A 16532-nucleotide genomic window follows, 5' to 3' on the forward strand; every position below is an offset into this window, starting at 1 on the left:
TGTTTTGTTTTTTAGCCTAACTCTGGTGAACTGGATCCTTTGTATGTAGTAGAAGTACTTCTTCGCTGTAGCAAAGAGAGCTTGAAAAATTCAGCTACAGAAGCTGCAAAACCAGCTAAACCTGATGAGAAAGGAGAGATGCAGGTTTGTGCATAACTTTCTGTCTTCAGATTTCAGATATTCTGTAACTTACTTATAATCACCAAAGTTCTCCAATGTGATGGTAATGAACATACTATCATGATCTCTAAATCAGAATTTTTCAAGGTATTTTAAGGTATATTTAAGGTAAAGCCATCTAACATATCAGTAGGATAATTAATGAGATTTGTTTTATTTTTCTTTTATCAAGTTACAAGATAAATCGTGACAAAGTGAAAGAAAAAGTATTCAGTCATTGAAATTTTACATGAAGCTGGATTTTACCAGGGCTGTAAAGATTTTTCGTTATCTTTGCTTGTGACTGAGTGATTTTACAGTTTGAATCCATTCATGCTGTTTATTTCCCATTCCCATGGAAATATAGGCAGTCCTGATTTAGGATTTTTTGACTTTACAACAGTGCAAAAGCGATAATCATTAAGTATTATAGAACATTAATACATTAATGAGATGATTAATACATCAATACATTAATGAGATTAATAGGCTTTGTGTTAGATGATTTTGCCCAAATGTAAGCCAGTGTAAGTGTTCTTAGCACATTTAAGGTAAACTGCACCAGGTTATGTTTGGTAGATTAGGTGTTCATGTATTAAATACATTTTTGACCTAACAATATTTTCAACTTACAACTAGTTTATCAGAACATAACCCAATTGTAAGGAGGAGGCTCTGTAATGGCTGAAGCATTATTTTAACAATGAAAAATTTCTACCCAAATTTCCTTAGTTAAAATCATTTAATTTACATGTGCTTTTATTAAATGTAAAATGTGGCGTACTGGATAGGTCTTTTACAAAAAGTCATTGCAATGAAATTTGTTATTATGAGATTGGTTTGTAGAAAGTAAAATCTACCACTGTAGTATCATAGACTTCTTCTTTGGATCGATAAATTACGGGTTTTGGAGTTGGCAGTATTTTTAAAAAGACAATTCACTGTAACATTTTTAAATGACGATTTAAATGTTTATTTATAATTCTGAATATTACCTAAACTTTGGCCTCCTTTTCTTAGTCTTCTAATTTGTTCACCTCTAGAATTCCACCACCAAGTGAAACTTGTGTGATTTTTATTTTTTTCTAACATTTATTTTACTGACTGACGGCCTAACTATAAATGAGGCTAAAACTCCCACAGTTCGGCATATACTCGTTGTCCCCAAAGGGCCTTTAGGAGTTATTGCAAGTTGGAATAGCAAATGTGTGCCACACATCTCAACATTCTCCCTTTCTCATGGCAGACATTGATAGTAAGGCACAGCACTCTCCCACTGAAAGCTCAGATTCTTCCAAGAAAATTATATAGGCAGTCCTGAAACCAAGGCAAAGTGAGGACCTTTCCTCTGCTCCTGTAGCATTTTTTATTATGTTTATTTCAGTCTATGCTGCTAAGGAAATTGGCAAGAGTTTTCCTGCTCTCCCAGAGTTTATTCTTGTTACTTGTTGTCATTGGTTTGTTTTGTGATTTCTGAATTCTTTTAAGTCTGTATTTTTAAATTGTGTGTGGCCACAAAGATCTCTGCTTGGTTAGTTTAATGGTCAGCTCATAATTGTGCAGAGACTTCCTTAAATGTCTGCAATCATTAAGTTCTCCTGTCTGGCTGGGCGTGGTGGCTCATGCCTGTAATCCCAGCACTTTGAGGGGCTGAGATGGGTAGATGACTTGAGGTCAGGAGTTCGAGACCAGCCTGGCCAACATGGCCAAAACCCATCTGTACTAAAAATGCAAAAATTAGCCAGCATGATGGTGTGCGCCTGTAGCTTCAGCTATTCAAGAGGCTGAGGCAGGAGACTTACTTGAACCCAGGAGGTGGAGGTTGCAGTGAGCCAAGATTGTGCCACTTCACTCCAGCCTGGGTGACAGAGCAGGGCTCTGTCTAAAAAATAAAAAAAGTTCCCCAGTCTTTATTTAGAGGCTTTGTATACATATTGCAGCAAGCCATCAACCCTCAGCTACACAGTTAACAACATTACCTTAGCCGCTTCCTGGATGTACAATTTCATGGTCAGACAGAAGTGAAAGCTTAGAGTCTTTTCAGGGCTTTCTTGGGCATGCACACAGCCCTGGTCATGGCCTTCTAGATTTCCAGAAATGTGTGGGAGCTTTTCTAATTCCCCATGAATGTCTTACTCCCCAGCTTTTCCTTTTAAGCTTTCTGGTTAACCTGTTGTTTGTCCCAGCTGTCATTCACAACCTCAGGCAGCCATGGTGTTAAGCAGTTGCTTCTTACTACTTTTGACAGACACATCCAGGAAAAAGGTTTGCACTGGTAAGCTCTCAGTCAGGTCAAATAAAAAACAGCCTTGTGAATGGAGTCTTCCAGGGAACCACCAGACGACAGGAATAATGACAATTCTATGGGAATAGGCCTTTGAAGAGGTTCCAACCCTATTCTCTCCCCTCCAGTGGCTGCAATACTGGTTTTCAGTGGGATTTACTCTTTGGTTTTCAGGCTGTTAGAAAGCTGAGGAGTGGGAGATGGAGTAGGATAAGTTAAATTTGCCACAAAGCTTGCTGTTCTTACCAAAAGTCAGCATTTTTCTTGAATATATGATCACTGAATTCCTACAAGCCTTTGGTTAATTTCCAGAATTCTGAAGAAGTTGATTTTGACAAGTTTTCTCAGTGTTGGCATTGCTTTTATGGAGAAGAGGATTTTTGGAGGTCCTTACTCCACCATTTTCACTGACATATGTCCAGTTTTTTAATAGTGAATTAATCAATAGCACATTGGATAAAATAACTGTGTCTGCCATGACTTGATTAAAATTCAGTTGGTTCAAAAAACAACTTGCTTGTTTGAATGAAAAATTCAAAAACCATGTTTCAGCTGATAGTCTTGATTTGAAGAAATTATATAGCTTGAAATGTATTTAAAATGTATTGACTTAAAACTTCTTATATTATCTACCACATTTGCTTATTTAGGGGAAAATTTAAAAGATTTAAAAGGTCTAAGGATAAAAATACTTCCTGTTATTGGTATTCTAGCAAGTTTCCACTGATTGCTCACATGGTTATTTGGACTTATAAAGACGCATCATGTTGAACCTGAATTCTGAGTTATATCATGAAAGTAATTGGGTTTAGAAAAATGAATAAACTGCCATATGCAAATATTACGATGTTTTAAAATATCTGAAATTTGATGTTTATAATTTCATGACAACTATACATTCAATTTGTAAACATTTAACTTCTTGTTTATAAAATGTCATGTTTCTAGTTAGCGAACTCTTAGGATTTCCCTTTTCTGTGCTTTAGGAGACATTTATAAATGGCCTTTGTAATCTGTTTCCTGTCATTAAAGTGTTAGTTGACCATTTCTTGGATGGAGTTTATTATGGAAAGCAGCCTTTGAAATTGGACAGTTTTTGTCTTCCTTCTGAATCTCGTCTTCACAAAATGGTTTTACTCTGTTTTGAAGGAAATTCACAGATACCTGTGCATATTGAATTCAACTACAGGTATATAAAAATACTCTTTCTAAAGCCAAGTGAATCATTTTTAATTTTTCCACCTTTTTAGATGTACCTTAGTGCATACAAATTGTGCATCTTTAACTCTGGATGCTGCCTATGTGGTATTGATAATTTTTCATGTCCTGAGTCTTCTCTGTCCAAACAGTGCATCAACTGCTGGTTCACAAATTGGTGGCCCAAAACCCAGTGCAGCTTACAGAATGTTGTTTCTAAAATGAATTAGACCAGCAGTCCCCAGTCTTTTTAGCACAAGAAACTGGTTTCATGGAAGATAGTTTTTCCATGGATCAATGTGGAGCAGGGGTGGTTTGGGGATGAAACTGTCCCACCTCCGATCATCAGACCTTAGATTCTCATAAGGACCAAGCAACCTAGATCCCTTGCATGCGCTGTGTTTGCGCTGCTATGAGAATCTAATGTTGCTGCTGATCTGACAGGAGGGGGGAGCTCAGGCGGTAATGCTTGCTCCCCCACCACTCTTGCTGCATGGCCTGGTTCCTAACAGGCCACAGACTGGTACCATTCTGGGACTTGGGGACCCCTGAATTAGAGAGTTTGGAAGTAAAAATAAAAATGATAGTAAAGGACTGGGCATGGTGGCTCACACCTGTAATCCCAGCACTTTGGGAGGCAGAGGCAGGCAGATCACCTGAGGTCAGGAGTTTAAGACCAGCCTGTCTAACATGGTGTAACCCCATCTCTACTAAAAATACAAAAATTAGCCAGGGATGGTGGCAGGTGCCTGTAGTCTCAGCTACTTGGGAGGCTGAGGCAGTTGAATCATTTGAACCGGAGGTGATGGTTACAGTGAGCCGAGATCGCACCACTGCACTCCAGCCTGGGTGACAGAGCGAGACTCCATCTCAAAAAAAAAAAGATAGTAAAGGATTATAACCATATGAAAATAAAATAATCCATGAATCCAGAAAGAGATATATAAAATATAAAAGAAATGGCCGGCCATGGTGGCTCACGCCTTTAATCTCAGCACTGTGAAAGGCCAAGGTAGGCAGATCACTTGAGGTCAGGATTTCGAGACCAGCCTGATCAACATGACGAAATGCCATCTCTACTAAAAATACAAAATTAGTTGGGCATGGTGGCACATGCCTATAATCCTAGCTACTCAGGAGGCTGAGGCAGGAGAATTGCTTGAACCCAGGAGGTAGAGATTGCATTGAGCCGAGATCATGCCATTGCACTCCAGCCTGGGCAACAGAGTGAGACTTCATCTCAAAGAATAAATAAAATAAAAGTTAGAAAAGTCACCATTAGGCAACTACCACAAATAATAATTGACTGTGGCAAGAATCATCCATGGATGCTGAAACTAGTAAACTGAAAGTTTAATGAAGAAGTGATATTTCCAAAGTCTCTAAAGGCTCTCCCTACCAATTTCTTAATTGTAGAGAGTAAAATAGTAAATAATACTATAATAAAGAATCCTGCAGAAAGCACCTTAATCAAATGATCAAAGTGATCAACATTATCTCTAATAATGTTGACTAGTGGACTGAGTAGAACAGAACATGACTTCTACCAAAAATGCATAATCTGAATCTTACGATTCCTCATGACTAGAGAAACCCAAACTGAGAGTCATTCTATAAAATAACCTTTATTATTAAAAAAAAAAAAATCAAGGTCTTGAGAGACACAGAAAAACTGGGGAACTGTTCTAGATTAAAGAAGAAAGAAATGTGACATCAGTGTATGATCCTAGTTTGGTTCCATGGAGTGGTGGTGGGGAAGATAGAGTGGTATAAAAGACATTATTGTGAAAGAGGGTGAAATCTTAATATGGACTACAGATTAGATGATATCATTGTCTCGACATTAGATTTCCCTCATTTAACACTTGTACTTTATGTGTGTAGAAAGAGAACGATGAAGCAAATAGGCAAAATATAACCAATTAGAGAATTGAAATAAGGGTATGTGGGATTTATTTCATTCTTACAACTTTTCTGTAAATTTGGAAATCTGTGAAAATGTCAGTACCATAAAAGAGCAAGAAAGGTGGGGTATATTTTTAGATTAAAGAAGACTAAGGAGACATGACCACTAAATCCAGTTTGTGATCTTTGGCTGGATCCAAAAGTATAATGGTAGTAGTAATGTATGAAGGTCATTAGGGGGTCCGTGGGGAAATCTGCATAGGGATTGTATATGATATTTCCTTATCATATACAATATTCCTACAATATTGTAGCTTTACAGGAGAATGTGCTTGTTCTTAACATATACATGTATTTGCTGGTCAAGTGAAGTGATTGTTGTCTGCAAGTTAGTTTCAAATGATTAAAAAAGAGGAGGAAAAGGCAGGCAGGAAGAAAGAAAAAACACCCCACCCCAAAAACTTAACTAGAGAGAGAAAAACTTCTGTTAATGGTTTGACAAACTAAACCTTTTTTGGCAAGTTTGGCAAATTATCGAACCTTTCTACCTTTACTAGAAAATCTAGAAAGGTTAGATAATTTGTGTAAGGTCACACAATTAGCTGAAGACTGGATTCACATGTTCAACCGCTATACCATTTTTGTTCATTAAAGCACTATGAATATATTTGTTATCAGCAAGCCAGTGGAAATTGTGTTTTCATCAGTGATCAGTGTAAAAGTAGCCGTGGGAGACAGATTTGGACCTGTGGAAACATTAACTTTGCCTCAGTTTATGGAGGCTTTCTGGATTCAAGATCACTTGAAAGGAAGCAAAATTTAATGTTGATAATTTGCCATTTCGACAAGAGAAAGCATGGAAGAAAGTTTGCACATAGGTGTTCTTCAAGATTATGTCTAGTGGAATATGCTGCTTTCTCTCTTTGAAATACTTCTTCATTCCTGCCCATCCAGAACTTACATGAATCTTTCTTGACCTCCTAAACCTATTAAACAAGAATCTTTCATTTTTAGTACTATAGTACCTTTATGTATTAATATTTTTGAACTGCCAAATATCTGAGACCATAAAAATGAATAAAGTGTGGCTTCTGTATTGAGAGGAGCTCTTATTTTTATGTACCATTTATTTGCCTGTTATTTAGAGGTTTGAACTAGTTTTTACTTTTTAAATACAGTCTCTATTACGATAAAAGCTTCAGGATGAGAGAATGCTTCCCAGTAATTATTATGTACTTATACCTGTTACATACTGTAAATGCAACTTCCTCTGTAAGGATCCAAGTTTAGGAAATAGTAGAATATGAACACGTGCAAGCTTAACTGTAATACTGTATAACCTTTTGGTCATAGGTTGTCCCAGTTTTGGTGCATCTCCTGTCTGCTATCAGCAGTGTTAGGCTTTACATTCCTAAAGACCTTCGGCCAGTGGACAATAGACAGAGTGTTTTAAAATCAATACAGGTATGTGTTAATTTTATAAACTAAATATAAATTTTATGTAAATACAGATAGTGTTTATAAAGAGGCAACTGAAATGCTTTTAAATATATTGCTTTCTTTCAGAATACCTATAAATACTGCCAATAGTGGCAATTATTTTTCATAAAAATAATGGCAGCAGATTTTCATGTGGATTTGTCCTCTCTTTGAATCTACCAACAAAGTGAGTTAGTAAAGGAGGACTCAGAAGGAAAACCATTTTACTTTATTCATTATGAGTGAAAACTATAGACTGTATTACAAGTTTTATGTATAAAATCATGTACTGACAGGACTTTTAACCATTTTTTAATATAGTTAATAAATACATGAAATTGTTTAATTTTCAATAGGGAAAATTAAGATTTTGTAGTAAATTTAATTTTCTAGTAGAAACAAGGTGCAGTGGCTCATGCCTGTAATCCCAACTCTTTGGGATGCCACAGCACAAGGATCACCAGAGGCCAGGAATTTGAAACCAACCTGGGCAACATAGTGAGGCCCCCATCTCTACAAAAAATTTAAAAAATAATTTAAAAAGAAATTAGTAGGACTCAGTGGTATGCACCTGTAATCCCAGCTACTCAGGAGGCCAAGGCAGGAGGTTGACTTGATTCCAGGAGTTCCAGGCTACAGTAAGCTGTGATCACATCACTGCACTCTAGCATGTGCAACAGAGGGAGACCTTGTCTCTTTTAAGAAAAAAAAAAAAAGGAAGTGATTTTAACAAAGTTATTTAGTTAATAGTTTGAAGAGCATTTACTCTGCAGTGAAGGCTCTGTACTAAAATCTGAGAAAGCAAAGATAGTAGGATGCTTTCAGTGTAGAGTAGGAATTTTTAAGCTGTATTCCGATGGTGGGCTTCATGAAATGAATGATTCTCTGACAGTTTTACAAAATTTTTATGTAGATGTGGATATCTTTTCCAAAACAACCACTTCTAGAAAGTTTTTATCACTGTTGGTCTGGTAGTAAATAAATATATCTTGTAAGTTCATTGAAGCGTAAAGTCCCACTGAAATTGTTTTTTCTAATATTTTCAGAATAGCACAGTTTTGAGCAGAAATACACATTAATCATTATTAATTTAGCATTAAGTAATGCCATTATTTTGAAAAAAATAATTGTTTTATACTTCTGGGTTAGGTCAGTTCTCATTTTGCTAAAGTTAAAATTGAAATTAATTTCTTTGTCTATTGGCAAATTTCAGGCTTGTCTGTATTTGTCTTAAACATCCCTGTGCTATATCGTGTTGATATATTTCAGCTTTCACATTAATTTCACGATAACCTGAGTCTCAGTTTTGCATCATGATTTAAACAAAGTTAGACCTTTTTTTTTCTTGGTCCTTCACGGTCCTTTACATAGTCACCACATGGTGAGAAGCCACAGGAGGAAAAATTGGGGAAATTAGCTTGCCAACAGAACCCTTCACATAATGTATATGTGATTTCCCTTTAGCTACATTAATTAAACTTTTTAAACTTCAGAACTACAGTTTTAGTGTTTGTTCTGGAACCTCACACCTGTGACTCAGTTTCTTTATATATAAAAATTGGCCAGGCTCATGTGTAAGATTTTTGCGCTGACGCTAGCCCCCTTTGATTAGGGCAGACATATATCTTGAAACTGTACCATATGCACTTACCGGAGATACCAGTCTTTTGAAAGAGCTAGCATTATCTGCTCATTTAGGACAATAATCTGCAAATGTCTTTGAACCCTTTACATTTGTTTTTTACTGTTAATGTGTTTCTCCTCCCCAATTCCCAGTTCCTAACTAGCCAAATCCTATCTTATCTTTAAGGCTTATCCAAGACCCTGAAAGTTTCTCAATAGGATGCCAGCCTACAGTGAGCTATTTCTTCTGTGTACGAATATGTTTATTGCATTTAACCATTATTCATGTTTTTTTTTAAGCTAAAAGTCTCAGGAGCTTTTAAAAAGTCTGTACTTTCCAAGTCAATAGTGCCCTCCCTAGGCATCAACACAAAGGAAATAATCCGAAAGCAGTTTAAACATAGATGTTTAATACAAGATTACTTGTGATGGCAAGAAGTTACAACAATGTTATACAGTAACGAATTTATCAGTAAGTTGTGCCACGTTCAGGACTATGATCGAATTATGACTTGTAGTTTTATTAGTAAATCATAATACATCTGTAAATCATAGGATAGCATTGAAAAGGAGTTTTCAAAAATAAATGCAGGAGAAAAATGCCCTACAATTTAAATTGGCAAAAGACAAAATTATATATGTAGTATACCTTTTATGTCCATGTGCATAGAAAAAAAAGGAAACACTGATTTGGTTTGGTCTTACTAATTTTGACTATAAGATGAAAATGAATTTTATATATTTTTTTCAGGAAGTTCAGAAACGTTTTCCTGACGGCATCCCCTTATTAGACCCTATTGATGATATGGGCATTCAGGATCAAGGGCTGAAAAAAGTCATTCAGAAAGTAGAAGCTTTTGAGCATCGAATGTATTCTCATCCACTTCACAATGATCCAAATTTGGAAACTGTGTATACGCTTTGTGAAAAAAAAGCACAGGTATGGCAGAAACTTGGTTTTTATAGTAGAATTTTATATGTTTCACTGAATAAATATGTGTTTGTCATTTTCTTGTCCTGTTGGTTTAATTGGCTAAAACAGGAAAATGTTAGCTGTCTTTTTTTTTTTTTTTTGAGACGGAGTCTTGCTTTGTCACCAGGGCTGGAGTGCAGCGGCCGGATCTCAGCTCACTGCAAGCTCCGCCTCCCGGGTTTACACCATTCTCCTGCCTCAGCCTCCCAAGTAGCTGGGACTATAGACGCCCGCCACCTCGCCCGGCTAGTTTTTTGTATTTTTTAGTAGAGACGGGGTTTCACCGTGTTAGCCAGGGTGGTCTCGATCTCCTGACCTCGTGATCCGCCCGTCTCGGCCTCCCAAAGTGCTGGGATTACAGGCTTGAGCCACCGCACCTGGCCAGCTATCAGCTATCTTTTAAATAAACTGTCAGCTCTGAACCTGTCAGCTCTCATCAGCAAGACAAGATAAAGTTTATTTTGCTGTAGTTTGATATTTCACATAGGATGTTCTGTTTTTTTCTTCCTTTTTAAAATTGAGATATAATTTACACAGCATAGCACTCACCCTTTTAAAATATCCAGCTCACTGGTTTTTAGTGTATTCACACATACTTGCAACCATCACCACTATGTAACTTCAGAACATTCTTCTTACCCTCTGAAGGAACTTTATACCCATTAGCAGTCACTCTCTGTTTATCCCATCCTCCAGCCCTTGGCAATCACAAGTCTACTTTCTATCTGTGTGGTTTTGCCTATTCTGGATATTTCTTAAAATAGAATCATGTAATATATGATGTTTATGTCTGCTGTCTTTCACTTAGCATGTCTGCAAGCTTTATGCCTGTTGTAGCATAAATCAGTACTTCATTCCTTTTATGGCCAAATTTTATATGTGTGTGTGACAGAGTCCTGCTGTGTCACCCAGGCTTCAGTCCAGTGGCGTGATTGTGGCTCACTACAACCTCTGCCTCCTGGGTTCAAGTGATTCTCCTGCCTCAGCCTCCCTAGTAGCTAGAATTACAGACACACACCATCATGCCCGCTAATTATTGAATTTTTATTAGAAACAGGGTTTCGCCATGTTGGCCAGGCTGGTCTTGAACTCCTGACCTCAGGTTACCCATCCACCTCAGCCTCCCAGAGTGCTGGGATTACAGGCATGAGCCACCATACCTGGCCTAACTAAATTATATTTTGTTGTGTGGATATGCCATATTTTGTTTACCCGTTCATCAGTTGATGGACAGGACATTTGTTTTTTTTTCTAACTTTTTGGCTATGATGAATAATGCTGCTGTGAACATTTGTATACAAGTTTTTGTATGGATGTTTTGAGTATCTTGAGTGGAAATAGGTAGGATTGCTGGATCCTATGGTAACTCTATATTTACCTTTATGAGAAACTACCAGACTGTTTCCAAAGTGGCTACACCACTTTATGTTCTCACTAGCAATTTACGAGATTTCTGCTTTCTCTACATCTTCGTCAGCACGTGTTATTGTCTATTGTTTTTGCTATAGCTATCTTAATAGCGTCAAATGGTAGTAGTTCAGCTTTTTAGGATAATTAGCTTTCATGTCTAACCAGTAAAAGCATTATTATAAGCATTCTGTATAGCGAATTTAGAAAAAGCTTTTTGACGTGAACACAATCCTTTCCACTACCTACTTTTTTTCAACTGGAATGTATTACACTATACAAATCTCCCTTCCTCCGTGAAACTTAAAACTCCTTGCTGTTGTACTTTTTCAACTTTTATCACATACCACTTTTATCAATACATTTGTCTTTGTGTCTCATAAACTAGATTTTAAGCTCCTTAGAGTCAGATGTTTCATTTTATTTACATTTTCTCATAATGGTCTATTTTTATAAAGTAAATGCCCAGTATTTGTTGGATAAATACATGAGTAGAAACTCCTTTAATAATGTGTTCAGTTCATAGTTTTAAAGCCGTCTCCCTTTCTAGCTTTTTGTGAACTTACATCATATGGTGCTGTAGCAGATAGACAGTATTGGCCGCATGCTTAGTGAACACATCCATGCTGTGACCCACCTTGAAGTGCTGCTAGGCAGGAAGCTTGCCAGGTGCTTCTCAAGATGAGGAAACTGGGACACAACAAGCTTTCATTACTTACACAGATATCCAGTTGTGCTTCTCACCTGTTCGTCTCTTACCAGGACCATTGCAGCAGCTCTCTCCCTGCTGTCAGTCCCTCCATGGCCACCAGGGTCAGCATTATGTTTCCATAACACAAGAACAGGTAGACTTGAGCATGCTTGAATGATGACTGGAAAGCATCCTTGGAGGTGGTTTGAAGGCATTGTCTGAGCTGCTCAAATATACTGAAAAAGACATTGGCTGGCTGAAGGGACTGGCTAAATAAAGTTGTTATGGAGACTCTGCAATAACATGTAAGAAGGCTCATGTATGAGCGTTACATGAAAAAAGGATCTGAAATTGAAGTGGACTATGATTACTATTTAGCAGAAATATAAAATACACCAGAAAAGACTGAAAGGAAAACTTTAAGTGGTTGTGTTACAGCAATAAGAGCATAGTGGTCTTTTTTTTTCTTTTCCTGCCCCCTGCCCACCATTGTCTATAATGTGCTTTTATATATATATATATATATATATATATATATATATATATAATGTGCTTATATGTATATAAGCACATTATATACATATAAGCCGTGGTTGCACCACTGTACTCCAGCCAGGGTGACAGAGTGAGACCCCATCTCTTTAAAAAAAAAAAAAAAAAATACATGTATAGTCCAGTTTTTTTCCCATGCTTATATACATATAAGCACATCGTGTGTGTGTGTGTGTGTGTGTGTGTGTATACATATATATATAAAATTTCTTTTTTAATGGAAAAAAAATACAGCCTGGGCACAGTGGCTTACACCTGTAAACCCAACACTTTGGGAGGCCAAGGCAGGAAGATCACTTGAAGCCCAGAAGTTTGAGACCAGCCTGGGCAAGATGACAAGACCCCCATCACTGCAAAAAAATTTTAAGAATTAGCCAGGCATAGTAGCATGCACCTGTCATCCCAGGTACTCAGGAGGCTGAGGTAGGAAGGTCACTTAAGCCAAGGAGGTTGAGGCTACAGTGAGCCATGGTTGCACCACTGTACTTCAGCCTGGGTGATAGAGTTAGACCCCATCTCTTTAAAAAAATAAAAATAAAAAGTATACATGTACAGTCCAGACAGTTTTTTTCCCAATATTTTTGATCCATGGTTGGTTGAATCCATGGATGTGGAACCCACAGATAGGGCCAACTGTGTGTCTGTGTTGTTTTATAAATGTGTTGGAAAAGATCTTGTACAGCATTGTCTGGTGTCAGCCACATTTAAATTTTTTAGTGGCCACATTTAAAAAAAGAAACCAGTGGCATTAACTTTAGTAATATTTTTATTTAACCCATTATATCTAAAATATTTTAACATTTTTATATTCAAAATACAAACATTACTCAAGAAAAAAAAAATCTTAAATGTTGGACTCTCTTCTACCTTGTAAGCTTTATAAGCCTCACAGTTATTAGCACGATGCTTTGCTCTGCTCACATAGGCATCCTCAGTCACTTCAGTCAAACCCTAAAAAACAATGGTTTGTTCGTTTTATTCTGATAGGCCTGAAAAGTCATGCTAGGTAGCGTAGGATTCATTATCTAGCTTGGAAAGCATTGCTTCCTACGACATGGCATTGTGACTACACATCTGTTCATAGAAATATAAATAATCACTAAGAGCTTGCATCTAGGGTCTGATAGCCTGGGCTTGAACCCCATCTTTATCACTCAGTAGCTCTGTTCACAGCAATAGAAATAATTGAAAATAGCTTGGATTCTAGGGTCTGCTAGCCTGGGTTTGAACTCCATCTTTATCACTCAGTAGCTCTGTATTCTTGACCAATTTACTTAGTAATCTCTCTGTGCCTCAGTTTTCTCGTCTGTAAAATGCAGATTTAATATTACTTCCCTACCTTTTAGGATTGCTGTAAGAATGAAATAATGTAAAGCACTAGAAATAGAGGACATAGGTAATCTCTGAATAAATATCAGTTGCTGATCACCTTCATAATTTTTCCTCCTTAGTAGAAGTTTAATAAAGTCTAAAAAATTTCAACTTAACAAAACTTTTCTGTCAGTGTTTTTCTGAACAACCACTTCAGGATACCATTGTTCTTTGTTCTTGTACTACTGTATGCTTGTCATCGTTGGAAAATATGTAATATTTACTGATTAACTAAATTTTAAAACTTATCTACTCTAAAGGATGACATCAAGATGATACATTTTCATTTTAAGGTTTCATCTATGTTTTGAATAAAGGCCTATTCTCTTTGCTAAAACCATTTCCAGCTTAGGCAAATTCATGATTTAACTTAAGGGCAAAAAGAAGGAATAGTTTTCAGGACATCATGGGGGAAATATAGATAGTCAAGAGAAAAGATTTCTCTACCCTCATTTTTCTTTCCCTGTTCTCTAAGCTATCCCCTGATGCCCTAAGGATGAAAAGCTAGAGCTGCTGGGATTGGTACTTCAGGAGTGTGATTAATTGTACATTGAATCCTGTCTTGAGAGAGCCTATCCTAAATTCACCACTGACTTTTTCTACTCTTACAGCCTACCTTGTCTAGCTCACAATATCCAGCTCACTCTCCTCCTTCTAGCCTTCCTCCTTACCTCTCTTCATTTAAGCAAGAGCCATGCTCTGTTCTCTGTCTTCTTTTTTTGTGAGACAGAATCTCGCTTTGTCACCAGGATGGAGTGCAGTGGCGCAATCTCGGCTCACTGCAACCTCTCCCTCCCAGGTTAAAGCAATTCTGCCTCATCTTCCTGAGTAGCTGGGACTACAGGCGCCCGCCACCACACCCAGCTAATTTTTTTTTTTTTTTTTTTTTTTTTGGTATTTTTAGTAGAGATGGGGTTTCACCATGTTGGCCAGAATGGTCTTGATCTCCTGACCTTGTGATCCGCCAACCTCAGCCTCCCAAAGTGCTGGATTACAGGCATGAGCCACTGTGCCCGGCCTCTGTTCTGTCTTCTTATGCTTTTTACACTTTTTAATATCTGCCTGCTCTGCCTCAGATTTTTCAAATGGACATTTTGTACTTAATATTTTAGGTAGTATTTAATAACTTTTCAGATAAATCATTACTCTTGTGTAATGTTCTGGGAAAGTATCTAAGCTCCACTTTCCCCAGTCTCCCCAGCACTGAAGCTTTAACCCAGAAGTATACTGTAAGATGTTCTTAAAAAATATTTTTTGTTTGATTTCATGAATAAATCTCCTTGTACATTGTTCACTTTATTATTGAACTTTCTTTATACTTTTATGTGCTATAGATTGCAATAGATATTAAATCTGCAAAGCGAGAACTGAAGAAAGCGAGAACAGTCCTACAAATGGATGAACTCAAATGTCGCAAACGTGTTTTAAGAAGGTTGGGATTTGCTACTTCTTCTGATGTAATAGAGATGAAAGGACGAGTGGCCTGTGAGATAAGCAGGTAAAATCTGGTTGTTCTAGAAAGTTGATTTTTTTTTTTTTTAATTTTTAATTTTAATTTTTGTTTATTTTTTTGAGATGGAGTGTCACTGTGTTACCCAGGCTGGAGTGCACTGGGGCAATCTCAGCTCACTACAACTCTTCCTCGCAGGTTTAAGTGATTTTAAAATAACTGTTATCTTTAGGAAGAAAGAGCTTTCTTAAAAATATAAAGTTTGTACAGTACCTTCCACACGTAATACAGTTTTGAACCGTGAAATTGAGAAATTAGAAAAATCTCTTAGATCTCAGTAATTAACACGAGCACTCCTAGCATTTGTATGTATTTCCTTTGACTTTTTTTAATGCCTTGCGGGATTTTTACATAATCTTAGTTTATATATAATTTTGTATACTTTTTAAAATTTATTAACATTTTCCCACCTTGAAACTTAACCTAGTAACCATTATCTTGTTACATGTGTAGCAAACTGTAATGAGATTTTGGACTAATAATAGGATTTTACAACAGCACTTATTATAAGCCACAGTTTAAAACTAGTTATATTATTTTTTGTTTCAGTAATCTTCTGTCACATTACAGATAACATCAAAACTAAATTATTTACAACATCAACAGTTACTTTATGCTCTTACTGTTTTTATGGGTCAGAAATTCAGGAAGAGCTCATTTGGATGGTTCTGGCTCAGTGTCCCCCAGGATTGCTGTCAGACAGGTGGTTAAGCTGTAACAGTAGGAGTCCGGAGCAGCTGGGGAATGTTAGGACCTCTTTCTCTCTGTTAGAGCTTCTCCATGTGGTCTCTCTATGTGGGCTAGTTTGGGCTTCTTCACAGTATGGCAGCCTCAGGATGCTTACATGGTAGCTGAAGGCTCCAGTGTGAGTCTTCTAGCTGGCTAAGGTTGCCTTTTCTGACCTAGCTTTACCTTTTGTAACCTAGCTTTGTTATCATAAGCATCATTTCCACCACATTCTCTTGATTACAGGTGAGTTATAAACCCTCCTGGATTCAAGTGGGGGATAATTAGATTCCACCTCTTAATGGGGAAGTGGCTGTTGTTCAATATGACTTTCTGTGATAATGGAATTGTTCTGTATCTACACTGTTCAGTACAGTAGCCACTATTTAGCATTTGACACGTGCTTCGACGGAGGAACTGAATTTTTTAGTTTATATCATTTTAATTAAAATTGAAATTTCCGCACGTGGCAGTCTTTATAGAGCAGTGCAAATCTAGAAGAACATGTGGTATAGGAGATGCTGTTGTGGCCATCTTTAGAAAATACAATTTATGATACTGTTCTAAAAACTGTGTTAGTTATTTCCCACCATGAGGAATGTCTCCTGACTTAGGAGCCAGTTTGCCTCTGTCCTCCTTAACTGGAAAGTCATAA

The 16532-nt window shown here is 37.0% G+C and overlaps 1 protein-coding gene across 2 annotated transcripts in view; it reads left to right on the forward strand.

Annotated features, from left to right (window-relative positions):
* Positions 1 to 16532, forward strand: part of MTREX (Mtr4 exosome RNA helicase) — a 124677-nt gene that overhangs the window by 83515 nt on the left and 24630 nt on the right. For both annotated transcript variants that reach the window (XM_025389049.1, XM_025389050.1), the window contains 4 exons: positions 16 to 144; positions 6899 to 7009; positions 9399 to 9587; positions 14976 to 15139. In XM_025389049.1, the coding sequence (XP_025244834.1) occupies positions 16 to 144; positions 6899 to 7009; positions 9399 to 9587; positions 14976 to 15139 (593 nt within the window). The remainder of the gene's footprint in view (positions 1 to 15; positions 145 to 6898; positions 7010 to 9398; positions 9588 to 14975; positions 15140 to 16532) is intronic.

Source organism: Theropithecus gelada, chromosome 6 (assembly GCF_003255815.1).
Source record: "Theropithecus gelada isolate Dixy chromosome 6, Tgel_1.0, whole genome shotgun sequence".
NCBI lineage: Eukaryota > Metazoa > Chordata > Mammalia > Primates > Cercopithecidae > Theropithecus > Theropithecus gelada.